The sequence below is a fragment of the Carettochelys insculpta genome, chromosome 32 (assembly GCF_033958435.1).
Source record: "Carettochelys insculpta isolate YL-2023 chromosome 32, ASM3395843v1, whole genome shotgun sequence".
Classification (NCBI taxonomy): domain Eukaryota; kingdom Metazoa; phylum Chordata; order Testudines; family Carettochelyidae; genus Carettochelys; species Carettochelys insculpta.
The window spans coordinates 2,630,581-2,653,357 of NC_134168.1; the positions used below are offsets into that span (position 1 = coordinate 2,630,581).

General features: G+C 65.6%; 1 protein-coding gene across 4 annotated transcripts; it reads left to right on the top strand.

The window, feature by feature from the left end:
* Positions 1-72: 72 nt before the first annotated feature.
* Positions 73-16,143, top strand: NDRG2 (NDRG family member 2). 4 transcript variants are annotated; one of them, XM_074982320.1, is made up of 16 exons: positions 73-201; positions 2,252-2,337; positions 4,164-4,269; positions 4,500-4,620; positions 4,828-4,890; positions 5,358-5,418; positions 5,707-5,793; positions 6,362-6,418; positions 8,091-8,194; positions 8,480-8,521; positions 8,973-9,024; positions 10,844-10,891; positions 12,204-12,239; positions 14,186-14,237; positions 14,339-14,377; positions 14,788-16,143. In XM_074982320.1, the coding sequence occupies exons 2-16, from the start codon at positions 2,260-2,262 to the stop codon at positions 14,955-14,957; spliced, it is 1,116 nt and encodes a 371-aa protein (XP_074838421.1). In that variant the 5' UTR covers positions 73-201; positions 2,252-2,259; the 3' UTR covers positions 14,958-16,143. The 4 variants fall into 4 exon arrangements, with proteins under 4 accessions (XP_074838421.1, XP_074838425.1, XP_074838423.1 ...); XM_074982324.1 differs by having other exon boundaries at positions 14,339-14,372; XM_074982321.1 differs by having other exon boundaries at positions 101-157.
* Positions 16,144-22,777: the final 6,634 nt, after the last annotated feature.

Below are 22,777 nucleotides of genomic sequence, written 5' to 3' on the forward strand. Positions count from 1 at the left end.
CCCATACCCCACACTTCCCCTCCCCCACCCGTATCCGATCCTGCCCCTCCCCCTCCCCCTCCCAGCTGGTGCCCGTCCCCTCGCCCCTCCCCCGTCTCCTCCCCCCCTCCCCCTCCCGGCGCTGGCGGGGGAGGGCGGGGGACGGAGTCACTCAAAGGCAAGTGAAGGTGGAGGGGCCGGACCCGGACCCAGTCGCGGCAGGTACCGGGGCGGGTGGAGGGTACCGGGCAGTGCCGGGGGGCGGTGCGGACTCTCTGCCCCCCGCCCCGGCTCCGTGCCAGCGGCGACACCCGAAATGTCAAAAGGAAAAACCCTCACGGAGAAGAGCCCGGACGCCTCGGGGGGGTCCGAGCTGGGGGAGCCCGGACGCCTGGGTTCCCTCTCCGCGGGAGGGGTCCGAGCTGGGGGAGCCCGGACACCTGGGTTCCCTCTCCGCGGGGGGGTCACAGCTGGGGGGAGCCCGGACGCCTGGGTTCCCTCCCCGCGGGAGGGGTCCGAGGTGGGGGAGCCCGGACGCCTGGGTTCCCTCCCCGCGGGGGGCGTCAGAGATGGGGGAGCCCGGACGCCTCGGGGGGTCAGAGGTGGGGGAGCCCAGACGCCTGGGTTCACTTGCTGCGCGGGGGCTCACAGCTGGGGGGAGCCCGGACGCCTGGGTTCCCTCCCCGCGTGGGGGGAGGGGTCAGAAATGGGGGAGCCCGGACGCCTCGGGTGGTCAGAGGTGGGGGAGCCCGGACGCCTGGGTTCCCTCCCCGCGGGGGGCGTCAGAGATGGGGGAGCCCGGACGCCTCGGGGGGTCAGAGGTGGGGGAGCCCAGACGCCTGGGTTCCCTTGCTGCGCGGGGGGTCACAGCTGGGGGGAGCCCGGACGCCTGGGTTCCCTCCCCGCGTGGGGGGAGGGGTCAGAGATGGGGGAGCCTGGACGCCTCGGGGGGTCAGAGGTGGGGGAGCCCGGACGCCTGGGTTCCCTCCCCGCGGGGGGGTCCGAGCTGGGGGAGCCCAGACGCCTGGGTTCCCTTCCCGAGGGGGGGTCCGAGCTGGGGGAGCCCGGACGCCTGAGTTCCCTCCCCGCGGGGGGCGTCAGAGATGGGGGAACCCGGACGCCTCGGGGGGTCAGGTGGGGGAGCCCAGACGCCTGGGTTCCCTTCCTGCGTGGGGGGTCACAGCTGGGGGGAGCCCGGACGCCTGGGTTCCCTCCCCGCGGGGGGCGTCAGAGATGGGGGAGCCCGGACGCCTGGGTTCCCTCCCCGCGGGAGGTCAGAACTGGGGAAGCCCGGGCGCCTGGGTTCCCTCCCCCGCGGGGGGAGTCACAGCTAGGGGGAGCCCGGACGCCTGGGTTCCCTCCCCGCGGTGGCGGGGGCTGGGCCCGGACTCCTAGGTTCTCACCACAGTACTCCCCAGAGAAATTTTCCTTGGGGCCCTGGGGTCATCCCAGTCCCTCGGGGTCTCCCCAACCCTGAACCGTTCGCTGGTACCACGGCCCCTCCCGGCCTCCCTCTCTTGTCTGACGCCCCCCACTGTTCCTCTGAGCTCCTCCTCCTGTATGACCCCCCCAGCTGCCTTTCCCAGCCCCCCTCCTGTCTGACCCCCCACCTGGCACCCAACTGATGGCCCACTTCCGCGCACGCACTCCCCATAACATGCCCATGGCCTTTCCCAGTCTCCTGCCCCCAGGACACCCCGCCTGGCTGCAGCTGTGCCCGAGAGCCCCCAGCGCCCTACTCCGGTCCCCGGCCTCGTGTCGCCCAGGCTGGTGTCCCCTGGTCCCCCCCGAATCTCCCCGGGCTGGTGTCCCCTGTCCCCCTGGATCTCCCCAGGCTGGTGTCCCGTGTTCCCCCCCTGGATCTTACCAGGCTGGTGTCCCCTGACCTGCCAGACACCCCCACTCACCCTGGACGCTGCCTTGCCCAGGGCCTGGTGAGACAGGTGGGGCCCTGGGGCATCAGTGCTGGGCCAGTACAGCTGGGCACTTGTGCCCCCCAGCACAATGTGCCCCTTGGCCCCGCTGACAGCACACAGTCCTGCCCTACTGGGCAGCCGCCTGCAGGGAGGGGAAACTGAGGCACGCTGCGGGGTAGACCTCCCGCCAAACACCCACACGGAGAGCGAGCGGGCGGGGGCACCTGAGCCAGCCACTGGGGGTGTCTGTGAGGCAGCCCCCTCGGGCCCCAGCTCTGCCTCCGGGGGGCTTGGGTTTGGGGGAGGGGCAGTGCTGGCGGGTGTCTCCGCTCCTCCCTGACTCCCCTGCCCCCCAGGTGCAGCCATGGCCGAGCTCCGCGAGGTGCAGATCACGGAGGAGAAGCCGCTGCTGGTGCCGCCCACGCAGCCCGACCCGGGCAAGGTCAGGGCAAAGGGCCGGGGGCAGGGACCCACTGCTGCCTGCCCCCCTCAGCCAGTCCCCATCCCCCAACACCTCCCCTGGGCTGGGTCCTCCACCCCTTCCCGCCGGCACCCCACCCCACAGTGCCTGGGCGCTCCGCCCCTCCCCCTCCTGCACCCCTCCCCACAGCACCTGGGCGCTCCACCCCTCCCCCGCCTGCACCCCGCCCCACAGCGCCTGGGCGCTCCGCCCCTGCCCTGCCTGCACCCCTCCCCACAGTGCCTGGGTGCTCTGCCCCTCCCCTGCCTGCCCCCCGCCCCACAGCGCCTGGGCGCTCCGCCCCTCCCCCTCCTGCACCCCTCCCCACAGCACCTGGGCGCTCCGCCCCTGCCCCTCCTGCACCCCTCCCCACAGCGCCTGGGCGCTCCGCCCCTCCCCCTCCTGCACCCCTCCCCACAGCGCCTGGGCGCTCCGCCCCTCCCCCTCCTGCACCCCTCCCCACAGCACCTGGGCGCTCCGCCCCTGCCCTGCCTGCACCCCTCCCCACAGCGCCTGGGCGCTCCGCCCCTCCCCCTCCTGCACCCCTCCCCACAGCACCTGGGCGCTCCGCCCCTCCCCCTCCTGCACCCCTCCCCACAGCACCTGGGCGCTCCGCCCCTCCCCCTCCTGCACCCCGCCCCACAGCGCCTGGGCACTCCACCCCTCCCCCGCCTGCACCCCTCCCCACAGCACCTGGGCGCTCCGCCCCTCCCCCGCCTGCCCCCCGCCCCACAGCGCCTGGGCGCTCCGCCCCTCCCCCGCCTGCACCCCGCCCCACAGCGCCTGGGCACTGCACCCCTCCCCCGCCTGCCCCCCGCCCCACAGCACCTGGGCGCTCCACCCCTCCCCCTCCTGCACCCCTCCCCACAGCACCTGGGCGCTCCGCCCCTCCCCCTCCTGCACCCCTCCCCACAGCACCTGGGCGCTCCACCCCTCCCCCGCCTGCATCCTGCCCCACAGCACCTGGGTGTTCTGCCCCTCCCCTGCCTGCCCCCCGCCCCACAGCACCTAGGTGCTCTGCCCCTCCCCTGCCTGCCCCCTGCCCCACAGTGCCTGGGCGCTCCGCCCCTCCCCCTCCTGCATCCTGCCCCACAGCTCCTGGGCCTCCGCCCCTCCCCTGCCTGCACCCCTCCCCACAGCACCTGGGTGCTCCGCCTCTCCCCCGCCTGCCCCCCGCCCCACAGTGCCTGGGTGCTCTGCCCCTCCCCCTCCTGCACCCCTCCCCACAGCGCCTGGGCGCTCCGCCCCTCCCCCGCCTGCATCCTGCCCCACAGCGCCTGGGCGCTCCGCCCCTCCCCCTCCTGCACCCCTCCCCACAGCACCTGGGCGCTCCACCCCTCCCCCGCCTGCATCCTGCCCCACAGCACCTGGGTGCTCTGCCCCTCCCCTGCCTGCCCCCCGCCCCACAGCACCTAGGTGCTCCACCCCTCCCCACAGCACCTAGGTGCTCTGCCCCTCCCCTGCCTGCCCCCTGCCCCACAGCGCCTGGGCGCTCCGCCCCTCCCCCTCCTGCATCCTGCCCCACAGCGCCTGGGCGCTCCGCCCCTCCCCCTCCTGCATCCTGCCCCACAGCACCTGGGTGCTCCGCCTCTCCCCCGCCTGCCCCCTGCCCCACAGTGCCTGGGTGCTCTGCCCCTCCCCCACCTGCCCCCCCGCCCCACAGCACCTGAGTACAGTACCCCGTGGGGCAGAGGGGGGAGGGGTAGAGCGCTTCCCTGCAGGAGCACGAGGGGGCAGTATCTGTCCCCGGGGTCGTTGCGTTCAGCTGGTGTCGGGGTCCCCCCCTCACGGGCCCATCTCTCCGGCAGAGGCACTCGGTGGAGACACCCTATGGACATGTGGCCTTCACCGTGCATGGCAGCCCCAAGCCCAAGCGCCCGGCCATCCTGACCTACCACGACGTGGGCCTCAACCGTGAGTGGGCAGGTGGCTGCTGGCAGCCACCCCACCCCCTGCAGCCGGCAGCCACCCACACCCCGCAGCCACTCCCCATGCAGCCAGCAACCGCCCCCCATGCAGCCAGCAGCCCCCCATATCCTGCAGCTGGCAACTGCCCCCCAGCCAGCCCCCCACCCGGTGCTCCCTCCCACTGCCCCCAGCCAGCCCCCCCACTCCCTGCGGCTCTGACGCTGTCTCCCCCACAGACCAGTCCTGCTTCCAGACTCTCTTTCACTTTGAGGACATGCAGGAGATCGTTAAGAACTTCGTCGTGGTTCACGTGGACGCCCCTGGCATGGAGGAGGGCACCCCAGTGTTCCCCGTGGGGTGAGCCCCCCTTCCCCCCACCTCCTCCCCACCTTCCCTGTGGGGACAGCCCCCCTGCCCCCTCCCCCACCCCTACCTTCCCTGTGGGGTGAGCCCCCCCCCATTCATTCCCTTCTGCTCCCCTCTCTTCTCCCCCACCCTGTGCTCCCCGTGGGATGAGCTCCCATCCCCCGTCTCTTTCCCCGTCTGACCCGGCCTCTCCTGCAGGTACCAATACCCGTCCCTGGACCAACTGGCTGACATGATCCCCTGCATCCTGCAGTACCTGAAGTGAGTGTGGGGCAGGGGCCCAGCACGCAGCCCTCACCCCCCTCCCCAGGGTGTCAGCTCCTGGAGCTTTGGGGCCCAGCCGCTCTGTGCATCCCAAGGTGGCGGCTGGCTGCCTCAGGGAAACTGAGGCACACACCCCAGGTCCCACTTTGCCACAAAGATGCACTTGCAGCCTGGCTGAGGCCTGGCGAACTCAGCAGCCAGGGCCTGGCGGGGGCCTGCCTTCAGCTGCTGGCTGTTGCGGGGGAGCCTCAGGGTTCAGCTAGCATGGGGCCCTTGCCCCAGCCCGCCCCAACCTGTGGGGCCAGCACCGAGCCGGGCTGGTGGCAGCTGCCAGGGGGTCTGGCCTGGGCCAGGCCCCCCGCCGCCCAGGGTGCCGCTGCCATGGAGGCGAATTCACAGGCCAGGCAGCTCCTGCATTCCCTGGCCCAGGGGAGTTAGGAGCAACCGCCTGCTTCCCCCCACAGCTTCACTAGCATCATCGGTATCGGGGTAGGAGCCGGCGCCTACGTCCTCGCCCGCTACAGCGTGAGTGCACCAAGGGCTGGGGGACGGGAGTGGGGGGCAGTGGCAGGGCTGGGAAGGGCTGCGGGTCGGGGGGCAGGGGCTGCAGGTCGGGAGTGAGGGGCAGTGGCAGGGCTGGGAAGGGGCTGCGGGTCGGGGGGCAGGGGCTGCAGGTCGGGAGTGAGGGGCACCGGCAGGGCTGGGAAGGGGCTGCGGGTTGGGAGTGAGGGGCACCAGCAGGGCTGGGGGGCAGGTCTGGGCAGGGCTGGCCAGCAGCTGGCGGGCTGGTTTCACCCCTATTTCCGCCCCCAGCTCTCTCATCCTGACATGGTGGAGGGACTAGTTCTGATCAACATCGACCCCAATGCCAAGGGCTGGATGGACTGGGCAGCTCACAAGGTGGGTGTGGGGGGCCTGCCCCCTCCCGGGGCTCCCCCAGGTCTGGTGGAGGTGGGAGTAGGGCGGGGGGCATCTGTCAGGGGGCACAGGGGGGCTGGAGGTATGGGGAACAGGGGAGCAGTGGGGGACTGGAGGTGTGGGGTGGGGACACAGGAGGGCTGGAAGTGTGGGGCATAGCGGATACAGGGGGGCTGGAGGTGTGGGGCAGGGACACGGGGGGGCTGGAGGTGTAGGGTGGGGGCACAGGAGGGCTGGAAGTGTGGGGCATAGCGGATACAGGGGGGCTGGAGGTGTGGGGCAGGGACACGGGGGGGCTGGAGGTGTAGGGTGGGGGCACAGGAGGGCTGGAAGTGTGGGGAACGGGGGGATACAGGGGGTTAGAGGTGTGGGGAGGCATGGGAGGGCTGGAAGTGTGGGGCATGGCAGGTAGAGGGGGGCTGGAGGTGTGGGGCACAGGGGGGCAATCAGAAACAGGGCAGCTGGGGGGATCCAATGGTCGGGACGACACCCCCACTGCCCCCTATTGCCCATCCCCCTGATGCCCATCTCACGCTCTGCCCTCCCCCAGCTCAGCGGCCTCACATCCTCCATCCCCGAGATGATCCTGGCCCATCTCTTCAGCCAGGTGAGGGGTCCCTGTCCTTGTGCTCTGCGGCCCGGGGCTGGGGGGGTGGAGAGATGGGGCGCAGGGTGGGGGTCGGTACCATGGATTAACGTCTCCCAGGAGGAGCTCTTGGGCAGGGGGGCAAGTTGGGGGGGCTAAGGAATGGGGTGTGGGGTCCCCAAGCTCTGCCCCCCTCCCACAGGCAGGAGTGACTCTCACCCGGCAGGTAGAACAGGAGGTTTATGAGGCGACAGAGCCCAGCTCAGCACAGAGGGATCAGTGCAGCCGGCAGAGACAGTCCTTCCAACCCGTCCTGGGGAGAGGAGCCCGAGGGGGGCCCCTCTGGGGTGCAGCTTCCTCCCTCGCCAGGCTGGCTGCCCTCCAGCTCCCTCTCCCCCAGCTTCCAACTGCCGCCTCCGATTCCAACCCAGCTCGGCTCCTCCCTGCTCTGTGCTCAGGGCAGAGGTGTTACCTGCCAGCCTGGGGTACAGCCCAGGGGTCATCCTTAGCCGCTGGGAGCTGCTCTGCCCGTCTCACACACATCCAGCCTGAATCTCACACAGCCCCCCATCACAGGGGCAGGTTGAGGGGCGGGCAGGCTGGGGGGATGTACTGTGCTAGGGAACCAACGGGTCTTGCCCGGCTGCATTGCATGAAAGGGGCCAATGCCAAGCTCCTGTTGTGGAGCCTCTGCTGCCGGATTACGCCGTGGAGGTGGTGCACATCAAGGGGAGCACTGAGGGTACAGCCGATGCCCTATCCCGCGGGGAGGGCCCCGAACTTCCCCAGGTCACCAACTAAGTGACCCCACTCAGTTCGGTCTGGAAGAGGGGAGAGATGTGATGGAGTGGGGGATGGAGATCTCTCTCTCTCTCTCTCTCTCTCTCTGTGTGCGTGTGGGGCTCACAGAGGGTGCGGGGCTCCTGTTGAGGGTAACCTGGCGCCCAGGTGACACTCTGGGCTGCAGACAAAGGGGGAGGTGGAGCCCGAGGGGGTTAAATTGGAACTGGGAGTGGGAAGCAGTGAGTCTGGGCTGGGGGACAGAGAGACAAAGGAGGGGGCCAGGCCCCGGCTCTGGGGGCCCCTCGGGGCCTCCTCTCCCCAGCATGGATGGGACTGGCTGTCTCTGCCGGCTGCACTGACTCCTCTGTACGACACTGTGTCCTGTTGGCTCATAAACCCGCTGTTCTCCTGCTGAGTGAGAGGCACTCCTGCCTGGGGACGGGGTGCAGAGCCTGGGGGCCCCTGAACCCCATCACATGTACCACTCACTAACACCCCCCCAGGAGGTGCTCTCAGGTTGGGGGGCAGGTTGGTTGGGCTGGGGGGCAGGCCAGGGGCCATACCACTCAGTAACGCCCCCCCAGGAGAAGCTCTCAGGCGGGGGGCGGGTTGTTGGGCAGGGTGGCGGGGGCAGGTTGTGGGCCATACCACTCAGTAACGCCCCCCCAGGAGGAGCTCTCAGGCGGGGGGCGGGTTGTTGGGCAGCGTGGCGGGGGCAGGTTGTGGGCCATACCACTCAGTAATGCCCCCCCAGGAGGAGCTCTCAGGCGGGGGGGCAGGCTGGGGGACAGGCCGGGGGCCGTACCACTCAGTAACGCCCCCCAGGAGGAGCTCTCGGGCAGGGGGGCAGGTTAGGGGGGGCAGGCTGGGGGGCAGGCCAGGGGCCATACCACTCAGTAACGCCCCCCAGGAGGAGCTCTCGGGCTGCACGGAGCTGGTCCAGCAGCACAGGCAGGCACTGGCCGGAGCCCCGAACATCAGCAACATCCAGCTCTACTGGAGCAGCTACAACAGGTGGGGGGCTCCGCCGGGGGGCTGGAGGGGGTCTCACCTGAGGGGCTGGAGCAAGCAGTGAGCAGGTGCTGGGGAGGCTGGAGGTAGGGGTGCAGGGGGGCGCAGGGTGGGGTTCAGAGCAGGAATGGGGGTGCTGGAGGGCTCAGGGAGGGGGCACTGGGGGGCTCAGGGCAGGGGTGGATGTTCAGGGTGGGGACGGGGGGGCTGGGGGGTTGAGGGTGGGGGTGCTGCGGGGGCTCAGGGCAGGGGCACAGCACAATTTTCAGTCCCTCATTTACCCCCCAGCCGCCGGGACCTTAACTTCGAACGTGGGGGAGACACCCTCAAGTAAGTGCCCCCCGGCCCCCCGGGATACCCCACAGCACCCCCTGGCCCCCCCAGGCACCGTGCCCCCCACTCCCTGCCCTTCTGTACCCTGAGAATGCCCCAGATCCCCACAAATGCCCCCAGCCTCCCACAAATGCCCCCAGCCTCCCCCAGGAACACCCTTGAGCCTGGCCCCCCACAGGTGCCCCCAACCCCTCCCCGGTACTCCACAGTCCCTGGTACCCCTGTGCCCGGCTCCCCCACCCCCTTGGGGACCCTGTAAACATACTTCAATCCCCCGGCTCCCAACCCCTCCAGACACCCCACAGCCCCCCAGGACCCAGCACCCCTCCCCAGGGATCCAGCCCCGCTGCCTGGGTTGCCTATCCCCAGAACCCCCTGCCCCCCAATTCCTCCCCTCACTTTGGTCTGACTCCCCAGCAGCTGCCTCCGCCCCCCTCTGTCCCCACAGGTGCCCCGTCATGCTGGTGGTGGGAGACCAGGCCCCCCACGAGGACGCTGTGGTGAGTGACAACCAACTGCACAACACAGCCCTCCCCGCGCCCTTCAACACTACCTGCTGCAGCTACACAACCACACAACACACTCCCCAGAGCCCTGCAACATGCCCCACCGCAGCTACACAACCGCACAACAGACCCCCCCCGCACCCTCCGACACTGCCCGCCGCAGCTACACAACCACACAACACACTCCCCAGAGCCCTGCAACATGCCCCGCCGCAGCTACACAACCGCACAACACAGCCCCCTGCACCCTGCAACACTGCCCGCCCCGCTCCTGCTCCCAGCCAGCCCAGACTGCCCCACTCCCTGCTCCTGATTCCAGCCCCTCAGTCAGGCAGCTCCTCTGGCCTTTGTTCGGCTCCAGTTCATCACCCCTACAGCTACACAACCCTGCGCACACCGCCACACGCTGCCCAAAGCTACACAACAACACAACCCCGCCCACACCACCCACAGCTACATAACACAACCCCACACACACCACCACACCCTACCTAAAGCTATACAAAACTCAACCCCGCCCACACCATCACACGCCACCCACAGCTACACAACAACACAACCCTGCCCACAGCTACACAACAACACAACCCCGCACACACCACCACATGCTGCCCAAAGCTAGACAACAGCTCAACCCCACCCACACCAACACATACCACCCACAGCTACGCAACACAAACCACCACACTCTGCCCACAGCTACACAACAACACAACCCCACAAACACCATCACATGCCGCCCACAGCTACACAACAACACGACCCTGCACACTCCATCACACGCCCCTATAGCTACACAACACAACCCCACACACACCATCACATGCCCTCCCATGGCTCCACACAACACAACCCCACACACACCATCACACACTGCCCACAGCTACACAACACAACCCTGCACACACCATCACGCACAGCCCACAACATGACCCTGCACACACCATCACCCCCTGCCCACAGCTACACAACACAACCCCACGCACACCATCACATGCTGCCCACAACAACATGACCCCGCACACACCATCCCCGCCCGCCCACAGCTACACAACAAAACCCTGCGCACACCATCACATGCTGCCCACAGCTACACAACAACACAACCCCATTCACACCATCACTCTGCCCACAGCTACACAACAACACAACCCCACACACCATCACACTCCACCCACAGCTACACAACAACACAACCCCGTGCACACCATCACACGCTGCCCACAGCTATACAACAACACAACCCTGTGCACACCATCGTATGCCACCCAGCTACATGACAACACAACCCCATGCACACCATCACACCCCCCCCATAGGTACACAACAACACAAACTAGCAAGCAGCCCCGCACTGCCCCTGTGAGACAAGTCCCAGCACAGCCGCACAGCAGGGTTCATTCTCTCCAGCCAGGGCAGGCAGGGACAGACAAGCTGGGTGTGTCGGGATGTCACCTGACCCAGGCAGGCAGATCCCGGGGCCCAGCCGGTCCCAGCCTCCTGCCCCACTGCTTGGGCCCTGGGAGGCCCAAATTACCCCCGCCCCCCTGCCTGCCGCCTTTGCCTCAGTCCTGGGCAGGGAGCCGGGGCCCCAGTTGGTGGGCTGGACCCAGATGGTTCCTGTGGGGCCTCGGCCGGCTCTTTTGTCACCCCCAGCCCAAATGGCTCCCTGGCCAACGCCCCCACCCCTGGCAGGGCCAGCTCAGAGGTTAGTGTGGGGGGGTGCTGGGTCTAGGTGGCTCAGCATACCCCCCCGCACACGCGCACGCACACACACACATGTGCCGTTTTCTGTCTCTGCGCCCACGCCCAGGTGGAGTGTAATTCCAAACTGGATCCCACCCAGACCTCTTTCCTCAAGGTGAGTGATGTGCCCGGCGCAAGGTACTGGGCGTGTGCGCGTGTGCACGTGTGTGCGCGGGTGTGCGAGGACAGGCCGAGCAGCTCCCACCAGCTGGGGTGAGCCCCTGCTGTCTGTAACCGAAGCCGGCAGGTAGCGCATCTGTGCGGGAGGGAGAAGCCCGGCTGGACTGAGGGGGCCGGGGGGCAGTTCACGTGTGGGAGGCTGGGCAGGAGCAGAGCAGGCCGGGCCGGGCCCAGCTGGGGGCTCCAGGCCTGGGGGTCCCCTCAGTGACTCTCTTTCCCGCAGGATGGCTGGATGCACACTTGTGGTGCCAGAGCTTTCTGCTCCTGAGTCACTCCTGCGGTGGGTGGGGGGCAGAGCCTGGGGCCCCCTGAACCCCATCACCCCCTCACCGTCCCACGCAGCCCCTGCCAGCCCGGCCCTGTGCCCCCTGAACCCCATCACCCCCTCACCATCCCACGCAGCCCCTGCCAGCCCGGCCCTGAGCCCCCCTGAACCCCATCACCCCCTCACCATCCCACGCAGCCCCTGCCAGCCCGGCCCTGAACCCCCCGAACCCCGTCACCCCCTCACTCCCCCACCACCGCAGCCCCTGCCAGCCTGGCCCTGGGCCCCCTGAACCCTGTCACCCCCTCACCGTCCCACGCAGCCCCTGCCAGCCCGGCCCTGGGCCCCCTGAACCCCATCACCCCCTCACCGTCCCACGCAGCCCCTGCCAGCCCGGCCCTGAGCCCCCCTGAACCCCATCACCCCCTCACCATCCCACGCAGCCCCTGCCAGCCCGGCCCTGAACCCCCCGAACCCCGTCACCCCCTCACTCCCCCACCACCGCAGCCCCTGCCAGCCCGGCCCTGGGCCCCCTGAACCCTGTCACCCCCTCACTGTCCCACGCAGCCCCTGCCAGCCCGGCCCTGGGCCCCCTGAACCCCATCACCCCCTCACCGTCCCACGCAGCCCCTGCCAGCCCGGCCCTGAGCCCCCCTGAACCCCGTCATCCCCTCACTCCCCCACCACCGCAACCCCTGCCAGCCCAGCCCTGGGCCCCCTGAACCCTGTCACCCCCTCACTCCCCCCACACCGCAGCTCCTGCCAGCCTGACCCCGGACCCCCCAGCTGCACCTGTGCCCCTCACTTGCCCCCGCAGCCCCTGCCAGCCCGGCCCTGGGCCCCCCCCCAGCACCCTTCACCCCCCCACCGCAGCCCCTGCTAGCCTGGCCCTGGGCCCTGCCAGTCCCGCCGGTGCCCCTCGCTCCCCCCCGCCACCGCAGCCCATGTCCCCCTTCACTGAGAATTGGTTTTGGTTTTCCAGATGGCGGACTCTGGGGGGCAGCCACAGCTGACACAGGTGGGCGCCACCTTCCCAATGGCGTATGGGTGATGGGGGTGGGGGGCAGGAGTTACGGGGCGCAGGGCAGGGCCCTGTGGGGCAGCAGCTGCAGGGGGCTGGGGGGCATTGCAAGTGGGTGCTCAGCAGACCCCACAGGGGTCAGGGTGCATCCCGGGCACATGGGCTGAGCAGCGTTGGGAGCAGGTGGGCATACTAGGGGAGGAGCCCTGCCCTGGGGGCTGAGTTGGGAGCACGTGGGGTGCAGGTCCCGCCGGGGGGCAGTGGAGGGCGTGGGTCCCAGGGCGGGGTGGTGAATGGCGTGGGTCCCAGCCATAGGGCAGTAGAGGGCGTGGGTCCCAGGGCGGGGCGGTGAAGGGCGTGGGTCCCAGCCATAGGGCAGTGGAGGGCGTGGGTCCCAGGGCGGGGTGGTGAATGGCGTGGGTCCCAGCCATAGGGCAGTAGAGGGCGTGGGTCCCAGGGCGGGGTGGTGAATGGCGTGGGTCCCAGCCATAGGGCAGTGGAGGGCGTGGGTCCCAGGGCGGGGTGGTGAATAGCGTGGGTCCCAGCCATAGGGCAGTGGAGGGCGTGGGTCCCAGGGCGGGGTGGTGAATAGCGTGGGTCCCAGCCATAGGGCAGTGGAGGGCGTGGGTCCCAGGGCGGGGCGGTGAAGGGCGTGGGTCCCAGCCATAGGGCAGTGGAGGGCGTGGGTCCCAGGGCGGGGTGGTGAATGGCGTGGGTCCCAGCCATAGGGCAGTGGAGGGCGTGGGTCCCAGGGCGGGGTGGTGAAGGGCGTGGGTCCCAGCCATAGGGCAGTGGAGGGCGTGGGTCCCAGGGCGGGGTGGTGAATGGCGTGGGTCCCAGCCATAGGGCAGTGGAGGGCGTGGGTCCCAGGGCGGGGTGGTGAAGGGCGTGGGTCCCAGCCATAGGGCAGTGGAGGGCGTGGGTCCCAGGGCGGGGTGGTGAATGGCGTGGGTCCCAGCCATAGGGCAGTGGAGGGCGTGGGTCCCAGGGCGGGGTGGTGAAGGGCGTGGGTCCCAGCCATAGGGCAGTGGAGGGCGTGGGTCCCAGGGCGGGGTGGTGAAGGGCGTGGGTCCCAGCCATAGGGCAGTAGAGGGCGTGGGTCCCAGGGCGGGGTGGTGAAGGGCATGGGTCCCAGCCATAGGGCAGTAGAGGGCGTGGGTCCCAGGGCGGGGTGGTGAATGGCGTGGGTCCCAGCCATAGGGCAGTAGAGGGCGTGGGTCCCAGGGCGGGGTGGTGAATGGCGTGGGTCCCAGCCATAGGGCAGTAGAGGGCGTGGGTCCCAGGGCGGGGTGGTGAATGGCGTGGGTCCCAGCCATAGGGCAGTGGAGGGCGTGGGTCCCAGGGCGGGGTGGTGAAGGGCATGGGTCCCAGCCATAGGGCAGTGGAGGGCGTGGGTCCCAGCCATAGGGCAGTAGAGGGCGTGGGTCCCAGCCATAGGGCAGTAGAGGGCGTGGGTCCCAGGGCGGGGTGGTGAAGGGCGTGGGTCCCAGCCATAGGGCAGTGGAGGGCATGGGTCCCAGGGCGGGGTGGTGAATGGCGTGGGTCCCAGCCATAGGGCAGTAGAGGGCGTGGGTCCCAGGGCGGGGCGGTGAAGGGCGTGGGTCCCAGCCATAGGGCAGTGGAGGGCGTGGGTCCCAGCCATAGGGCAGTGGAGGGCGTGGGTCCCAGGGCGGGGTGGTGAAGGGCGTGGGTCCCAGCCATAGGGCAGTGGAGGGTGTGGGTCCCAGGGCGGGGTGGTGAATGGCGTGGGTCCCAGCCATAGGGCAGTGGAGGGCGTGGGTCCCAGGGCGGGGTGGTGAAGGGCGTGGGTCCCAGCCATAGGGCAGTAGAGGGTGTGGGTCCCAGGGCGGGGTGGTGAATGGCGTGGGTCCCAGCCATAGGGCAGTAGAGGGTGTGGCTTCCAGCCGTGGGGCTTAGGATCTAATCTACCTCTTGCCCTTCAGCCTGGGAAGCTGACAGAGGCCTTCAAGTACTTTGTGCAGGGCATGGGATACAGTGAGTACCCGACCTGCCCCCCCCACCCCACCCAGCCCCCCACGGTGGGTCCCAGCCCCACAGCTGGGCCAGAACCTGAAGCGTCTCTCTCTGTCTCTCAGTCCCCCACATCCTGGACAGGAAACTCAGTATGGGGTCAGGTACCTTCCCTGCTGATGCCCCACCAGCTGCCTGCACACACCCCATGTGGGGCTTGAGGGGTCTCCCCTCCCCCACGACCCCCATGCCCGCCACCGGCTGCCTGCACACACCCCATGTGGGGCTTGGGGGGGTCTCCCCTCCCCCACACCCCCCACTGGCTGCCTGCACACACCCCATGCGGGGCTTGGGGAGGTCTCCCTTCCCCCGCATGGCCTGGCAATGCCCCCGCCTACCCCACACGCCACAGCCTGGTGTGGGGCACACTGTAGCAGTGGGGGGCCTGTTGCTAGTGGGGTGGTGGGGTGGAGCTTGTTGCTGGCGGGGAGGCATATGGGTGGAGCCTGGTGTGAGGTGGGTGGGGCTTGTGGGTGGGCGGGGCCAACCTGAACCCGCCCTTTTGTCTCCGCAGTGGCGTCCTCCTGCATGACGCGCCTGTCGCGTTCCCGCACCGCCTCCCTGTCCAGCGCAGCCTCAGGGGAGGGGAACCGCTCCCGCACCCTGTCCCAGAGCAGTGAGTCGGGGGGCGCCCAGCCGCCGGCCCCAGGGGGCACCGCCCACACCATGGAGGTCTCCTGCTGAGCGGCGGCCGAGGGGACCCTCCCGCATCTGACCAGGACTCCTAGCGCCCCGCCCCGCCCACCCCGCCCTGCGCTCCAGCCTGGGGCCGGCGACACTCACCCCTAACGGTACTAAACCGGGGCGGCCCCGAAATGCAGCAAAAGCAGCGCTAACCCTTTAAAAGCCAAATAATCAGCCCCCGGGCCCCGCCCCCTCGCCCGGACGCCACCCCACCCCTCCTCATCACTTTTTGGGGAGCAGCACTGGGGGGCCCCATTGTGCTCACCCCCGACTGCTCTCCGTCTGTCCCCCAGCCGTCCTGCACCAGTGCCTTTGGGTCCATCTGTCTGTCTCACCCCCTGCACACACGCTGTCCGTCTGTCCGGCCAATCCCTTGCAGGAGCGCCTCACCGCCCGTCTGGCGGTCCCTCCCGCGTGCCCCCCGCTCCCTCCAAGCACATTGCCAAGCCGGTGCCCGGCCCCCCCTTGCGTGCGGGGCGTCTCCCCGAGGGCGCGGGCGCTAACCTGCCTAGACGTGTAGTGGCGCGTGCAGGAGCTGGCGTCTGGCGGAGGCAGAGAAGGGCTCAGCTGGGGCGGGGGCCGTGGAAACGTGCCGCCTGGCATGCCCCAGTTCTGCTGTGCCAAGTGCTGAGTGGATAATCGCCAGCTGCCAGGGGCCAGGTGTAGCAGGTCCTGGCGGCTGAGTGGCCCCTGTCACAGTGCCCGGTTGTGCCAGCCTCTGACTGTAACAGCTTCAGCCGATGATTGTAGCGGGGCTTTGCAAGGGATGCTGTGCAGCACAGCCTGCATCAGCTGTGTGTGGCCCCAGCTCTGGCTGGACTGGTCTGCAAGGGGCACTGCTGGGTGTAATGGGCTCCTGGGGGCTGGGCTCCGCCTGGGGCAGACTGAATGTGGCGGATGCTGCCTGGCACGGCCGTCGGCCAGGGCCTGTTGGAAACAAGCTGGGTCCGAGCGTAGCGTGTTCCAGCTGTCCCTGGACCAGTCTGTCTCGGCCCGTAGCAGTGACACACCAGGCTCCAGGGGAACGGCACTGGGCCAGGCTCTGGCTGCGCTGCTAATCTACCAGGCTCTTGCTTCCTGACTGTACTGTCTGGCTGTAGCAGCTGTGTGTCCGCCGTGCTGCGGCTGTAGCAGCGCGACTGACAGGCACTGACAGCCCCGCCAATAAAATCTGTAGAGGAAACTGCCCTGTGCTCTGGCTCCCATGTGGGACACAGGGGGCGGGGCTTAGCAGAGGGGGCGGGACAACACAGGGAGGGGGTGTGGCTCTGATGCGGGGGGCGGAGCCAGGACTGGCAGAGACCAGAGAAGGTTCAGGCAGGTAGGAGAGAAGTCCCAGTGCAGCCCCTGAGCCTGATTTTACATGTGAGAAGTGGGGCAAATCCCCTAATGACTCCCCTGCAGGGGGCACCCTGCCCTGGCCCCCCCAACATGGCTCCCCTTACCGAACCCCAACTCTGCACCCAGCACAGCACTGCCCCCCACTAAACCCCAACTCTGCACCCAGCTGTGATGGGGTTCAAGGGTCCCCAAGCTCTGCCCCCTGCCCACAGGAGGAGTGACTCTCACTCAGCAGGTAGAACAGGAAGTTTATGAGGCGACAGAGGCTGGGGTCAGTGCAGCCGGCAGAGACAGTCATTCCAACCTGTCCTGGCGAGAGGAGCCCGAGGGGGGCCCCTCTGGGGTGTAGCCTCCCCCCTCGCCAGGCTGGCTGCCCCCCAGCTCCCTCTCCCCCAGCTTCTAACTGCCACCTCTGATTCCAACCCAGCTCGGCTCCTCCCTGCTCTGTGCTCAGGGCAGAGGTGTTACCTGCCAGCCTGGGGTACAGCCCCAGGGGTCATCCTTAACCCTGGGAGCTGCTCTGCCTGTCACACACATCCAGCCTGAGTCTCACACAGGCACCCGCCCGCAACTCCATCACATCTCTGCCCCCTTCCAGGCCGAACTGAGCGGGGTCACTTAGCCAGTGACCTGGGGAAGTTCGGGGCCCTCCCTGCGTGACAGGACATCGGCTATGGTGTTGTTGTTCCCCTTCACATGGACCGCCTCCATGTCGTAGTCCTGCAGGAGCAGACTCCACCGCAGGAGCTTGGCGTTGGCCCCTTTCATGTGATGCAGCCAGGTCAGGGGTGAGTGATCGGTGTACACGGTGAAACGCCGTCCAAACAGGTACGGCTGCAGCTTCCCCAGCGCCCACACCATGGCCAGACATTCCTTCTCTATGGCCGCGTAGTTCTGCTCCCGGGGCAGCAGCTTCTTACTCAGGTACACAATGGGGTGTTTCTCCCCTTTGTCAGTCACCTGCATTAGCACAGCCCCCAGCCCCACGTCTGAGGCATCAGTGAACACCAGGAAGGGCTTGTTGAAGTCTGGATTTGCCAGCACTGGGGCCCTGACCAGAGCCTCCTTCAGCGCGCAGAGGGCCTCTTGGCACTGCTCGGTCCAGACCACCATGTCAGGCTTTCCCTTTTTACACAGCTCCGTGAGGGGGGCTGCGATGGAGCTAAAGTGGGGCACAAACCTCCGGTAGTACCCTGCCATCCCAATGAAGGCCTGGACCTGCTTCTTAGTCTGGGGTACTGGCCAGTCTCTGACAGCCTCCACTTTAGCTGGCTCTGGCTTTAAGCAGCTGCTGCCCACCTTGTGGCCCAGGTAGGTCACCTCAGCCATCCCCACCTTGTACTTCCCTGCCTTGATAGTCAGCCCAGCCTTCTGACATCAGTCCAGCACCCACTTGACCTGGGACACATGGTCCTCCCACGTCTGGCTGAAGATGCAAATGTCGTCCATGTAAGCCAGGGCAAAGCTCTCCATCCCTTTCAGTAGCTGGTCCACCAGACGCTGGAAGGTAGCGGGTGCCCCCTTGAGGCCGAAGGGCAGGACCAGGAACTCGTAGAGCCCCACAGGAGTGATGAAAGCCGACTTGAGCCGGGCATCTTCGTCCAATGGCACTTGCCAGTACTCCTTGGTGAGGTCTATGGTGGTGAGGTAATGGGCTACCCCCTCCACAGCTTGTCAAAGAGGTCATCAGGCCTGGGCATGGGGTAGGTGTCCAATACGGTGATGGCATTAAGCTTGCGATAGTGTGATGGGGTTTGGGGTCTCCCAAGCTCTGCACCCGTCTGCAGGCAGCAGTGACTCTCGCTCAGCAGCAGACCGGTGAGTTTATTAGCCAACAGGACACAGTGTTGTACAGAGGAGTCAGTGTAGCCGGCAGAGACAGCCAGTCCCATCCATGCTGGGGAGAGGAGGCCCCAAGGGGCCCCCTCCTTTCTCTCTCTCTCTCCCAGCCCAGACTAACTGCTTCCCAACTCCCAATTCCAATTCAAACCCCTCAGGCTCCACTTCCCCCTTTGTCTGCAGCCCAGAGGTGTCACCTGGTGTGATGGGGTTCTGGGGTCCCCAATGCTCTGCACCCTGTTTGCAGGCAGGAGAGTCTCTTACTCAGCAGGAAAACAGCGGGTTTATTAGCCGACAGGACACAGCATCGTACAGAGGAGTCAGTACAGCAGGCAGAGACAGCCAGTTCAATCCATGTTGGGGAGAGGAGGCCCCTCGGGGCCCCCAGAGCTGGGGCCTGGCCCCCTCCTTTGTCTCTCTCTCCCAGCCCAGACTAACTGCTTCCCAACTTCCAGTTCCAATTTAAACCCCTCAGGCTCCACCTCCTCCTTTGTCTGCAGTACAAAGGTGTTACCTGGTCATCAAGGTTACCCTCAGCAGGAGCCCCACACCCTTTGTGAGCCACTCACATACACACAGGTATCCCCTACTCCATCACATCTCTCCCCCCTTCCAGACCGAACTGAGCGGGGTCACTCAACTGGTGACCTGGGGAAGTTCGGGGCTCTCCCCTTGTGACAGGGCATTGGCTGTACCCTCTGTTCTCCCCTTGATGTGCACCACCTCCACATCATAGTCCTGCTGGGGGAGGCTCCAAGTTAGGAGCTTGGTTTTGGCCCTTTTTATGTGACGCAGCCGGGCAAGTCCCTTTAGTTCCCCTGGGTTGGTTGGTCTCGCTGCTTCGGCCCCGGTCCGTCAGCCACGTTCTCAAGTTGGGCGGGCAGAGCCCATACAGATGCTGCAGCACCAACAGATCAAACAGGTCTTTTGTGGTCTGGGTCCTGCCCCATCTGACCACCAGCCCATACAGCTGCTCCAGCCAATGTTTGGAATTCAGTTAACAGTCCAGTAACAGAAGGTACAAATGCTTTCATTCTTGGCATTTAGCCAGACCACCACAATGGCTGTGTGCCTCAGTTTCCCCTTCCATGCCACACTATAGGTTTGGAATGTTCCTTCTCATGTCAGAGGTTGCAAGACTAGTTACAGGGAACAATGGTGACATTTTAGAGTTACAGACTCCTTTAACATACAATTCCTGCTTATACATTAATGTCATCATGTTACATGGCTTTTTCCAAACATTCAGTGCCTGGTACAATTCTACAGCTTTTGGTAGCAGCACCCCTTGGTTACAGCAGTTAGCGTGAGTAACAGAACAAACCCATTGCAACTGCACATTTACGTTGCTCTTTGGTAGACCACAACTTTTGTGTAACCTCCTTGAGAATCTGGTATTTTGGGGATAAATGGCTGAGGCCTTTCTTAGCACCATTAAGTTTTAATCTTCTCCCTTGCCCCCTGGGGTGGAAATTTGATCTCTCTGGCTGTGCCCTCCCTTCTAACAAGAGCTGGGCCATTGATGATCTCAGGGAGACGGCCCCCTTCCAGCCAGCCTGGAAATTTGCAAACCAAACCGCTGTTTGAGAGTTGTTTTGTGAGTCCCAGACGCAGAATCCACATGAAGGAATCTCTGTTTATCCCTTACTGGCCCACCAGGCCCACAGCTCCTTTGTCCTTTTACCTCCAACTTTTGCCTCCCCGTGAAATCAGAATTGGAGTCCAGTGTGAGAATATAAGTGTTTCTAGCATCTGGAGATGGGGAATTGCTGAACCTCTCCTGCATCCTACAGAGATTGGCTGTGCAGCTGTTTTACTTGGTTCTCACAGGGCTGCTCACATTTCCTGATAGTTTTTACTTTACTTGCACCAGCTTCCAATTCCTGAGAAACTTTTACACTGCCTGCTTTGGACCCTTCCAGAGCACAGCCAGTGGTTTCACACTCAGGCAGGTCCTGGCCATCAGGGGCTGAAACAAACTTCTCCCCAGGCAAAGGGCTGCTCTGGCTCTTACAGACATGCACCTTTCCTGTTCACTCTCCTTCACCTTACTCCCATTTTCTGCAGTCCCCACAGACGGGTCAGGAAAAGTTTCAGGGAAATTATTTTCCTTAAGAGCTCCCCCAAACAATAACTCACCCCTGTCTGCCTCCACGGGGGCACTGCTCCCTTGAGCCACAACCAGCTCCTGGGGTTCACCTACACCCAGGATCACTTCTGGCCCATCAGGCAGATTCCCATGTAATCCCCCTCCAGGCAGACAGCCAGTACCACCGGACAGAAGGTTAAGGGTCCCTTTCGTCCCTTCTGCTACCAGCTCCTTTATTTTCATCAGTTAGCATAACTTCATTGTCCATCTGTTCTTGTGTCCTGGCTAGAGGATGACTCTGGTAGGACAGAGTCCTCTCACCCCTCCCAGTAACACCTCAGCATCAGGCAAAGAACAAGTACCAGAATCGTCTGGTCTCTGGGATTCCCTGATGATCCTAACTGGATTAGACCAAGTTAAAGCATCATCCCCCCTGAGAGACACAGAGGCAGGCCCACTTCCCATCTGGGCTTCAGCTGCCCTCAGATCCAGCTCTGGGATCTTGGCTCCATCTTGAGCCCCCACAGGCTCAGGCAAAGGATTCACTTTCCCAGAAGCAGAAGCACTTTTTTTGCACCAAGGACCAGTGTCCTTAGCAGGGATACCACTGCCCATCCCGGAGCCATTCCCTCTGCTCCAGCCCCCATGGCTGGATTCAGAGACACACCTGGAATGCTCTTTTCTGGTGGATCCTTCTCCAGCCACCCCAGGCTGGGGAATCCTCCTCAGACAATGGGCTAGTTTCCTCATTGGCACCTTTTCCAAACGCAGGCTCTGCTCTCTCCCAAGGCTGCTGCTGCTGTTCAACACAGACAGACAATGGGAGACACTCTCTCCTTTGTCCCAGCCCCCCGGCTGGTCTCCACACACACACAGAAGGTGGAGCAGCTTCTCTCACAGACAACTTGCCATTCCCAGTGGATCAGCTGCTTTCCTGCACAGACACACAGGCACCTTCCTCGGCCCAGGCCTGGAAAACTCTTCGCAGGTCTGTCTTGGCCACTAGTAGATGATGGGTTGGAATCGCTCCTTCCCTCCTTGAGCTGTGGCAGCCCAGTTGGTTCAGAGCTCCAGGCAGTCCAGGGTTCCCTGCCCCGATTCGGGCTCACCTCTGCAGGATTCTCCCCAGCCCTCAGCTCCGCCACTGCACATCCACGCTGCCTTGTCCAGCTTCTTTAATCTCGATTCGGTTTCCAGGTGCTGCCACTTCACAGTGGAGTTGCTCAGCGTGGTTGCAGGCTCTCAGGCTGATGCCCTCTGCACCCCACGATTCCTGGAAGAATCCCTTCAGTGTGCCAGGCTTCTTGTGGGTCACAAGCTCCCCGGGGTTAGGCCGTAGGCCCCTCTGCGACCGACTCCAACAGACTCTCAGAGGAACCCCTTCTTCTCTGTGACACCCGCTCTTAGGGACCATGAGCACACTGTCTTGGGAAGAACTCATTCAGCGTTAGCCTCCTTGTGGGTTACTTGTTTTCTGGGGGTTGGGCCCTCGGCCCCTCCACCTTCTGGGACCGACTCCAACAGATTCCCAGGAGTAACCCCTGCTCGGGTGTGGCACCCCCTCTCGAGAACCACGACCGCAGTTGCTTGGGTTTGGCCGCAGGCCCCTCCGCCTTGGGGAGCTGCACCTCACTGCCCTTCAGCACACCTGGGTCTCGCAGGCCCCACTTCTTCCAGGGCCCCGGTCACTTACTGCTGGATGCTTCATCCTCGGGGTGCAGAACATCCCACTTCTGACACCAGTGTGATGGGGTTCTGGGGTCCCCAATGCTCTGCACCCTGTTTGCAGGCAGGAGAGTCTCTCACTCAGCAGGAAAACAGCGGGTTTATTAGCCGACAGGACACAGCATCGTACAGAGGAGTCAGTACAGCAGGCAGAGACAGCCAGTTCAATCCATGTTGGGGAGAGGAGGCCCCTCGGGGCCCCCAGAGCTGGGGCCTGGCCCCCTCCTTTGTCTCTCTCTCCCAGCCCAGACTAACTGCTTCCCAACTTCCAGTTCCAATTTAAACCCCTCAGGCTCCACCTCCTCCTTTGTCTGCAGTACAAAGGTGTTACCTGGTCATCAAGGTTACCCTCAGCAGGAGCCCCACACCCTTTGTGAGCCACTCACATACACACAGGTATCCCCTACTCCATCACACCTGGTCACCAGGTTACCCTCAGCAGGAGCCCCCAACCCTCTGTGAGCCCCTCACACACACGTATCCCCCACTCCATCACATCTCTCCACTCTTCCAGACCGAACTGAGCGAGGTCACTCAGCTGGTGACCTGGGGAAGTTCGGGGTCTTCCCCATAGGATAGTGCATCGGCTGTACCCTCGGTGCTCCTCTTGATGTTACCACCTCCACGTCATAATCCTGCTGAGGGCGGCTCCAAGTCAGGTGCTTGGTCTTGGCCCTTTTCATGCGATGCAGCCGGGCAAGTCCCTTTAGTTCCCTCAGGCTGGTTGGTCTCCCTGCTTCGGTCTCCGGTCCATCAGCCACGTTCTCAAGTCGGGCAGGCAGAGCCCATACAGCTGCTGCAGCACCAGCAGATCAAACAGTTCTTC

What these genes read in the sequence shown, in the direction of transcription:
- NDRG2 (XM_074982320.1), top strand. Translation starts at nt 2,260, where the DNA reads ATGGCCGAGCTCCGCGAGGTGCAGATCACGGAGGAGAAGCCGCTGCTG. An exon ending in ACGTCCTCGCCCGCTACAGC is followed by an intron (nt 5,419 to 5,706) that starts GTGAGTGCACCA and finishes TTCCGCCCCCAG; the next exon opens with CTCTCTCATCCTGACATGGT. An exon ending in TGTGCAGGGCATGGGATACA is followed by an intron (nt 14,238 to 14,338) that starts GTGAGTACCCGA and finishes TCTGTCTCTCAG; the next exon opens with TCCCCCACATCCTGGACAGG.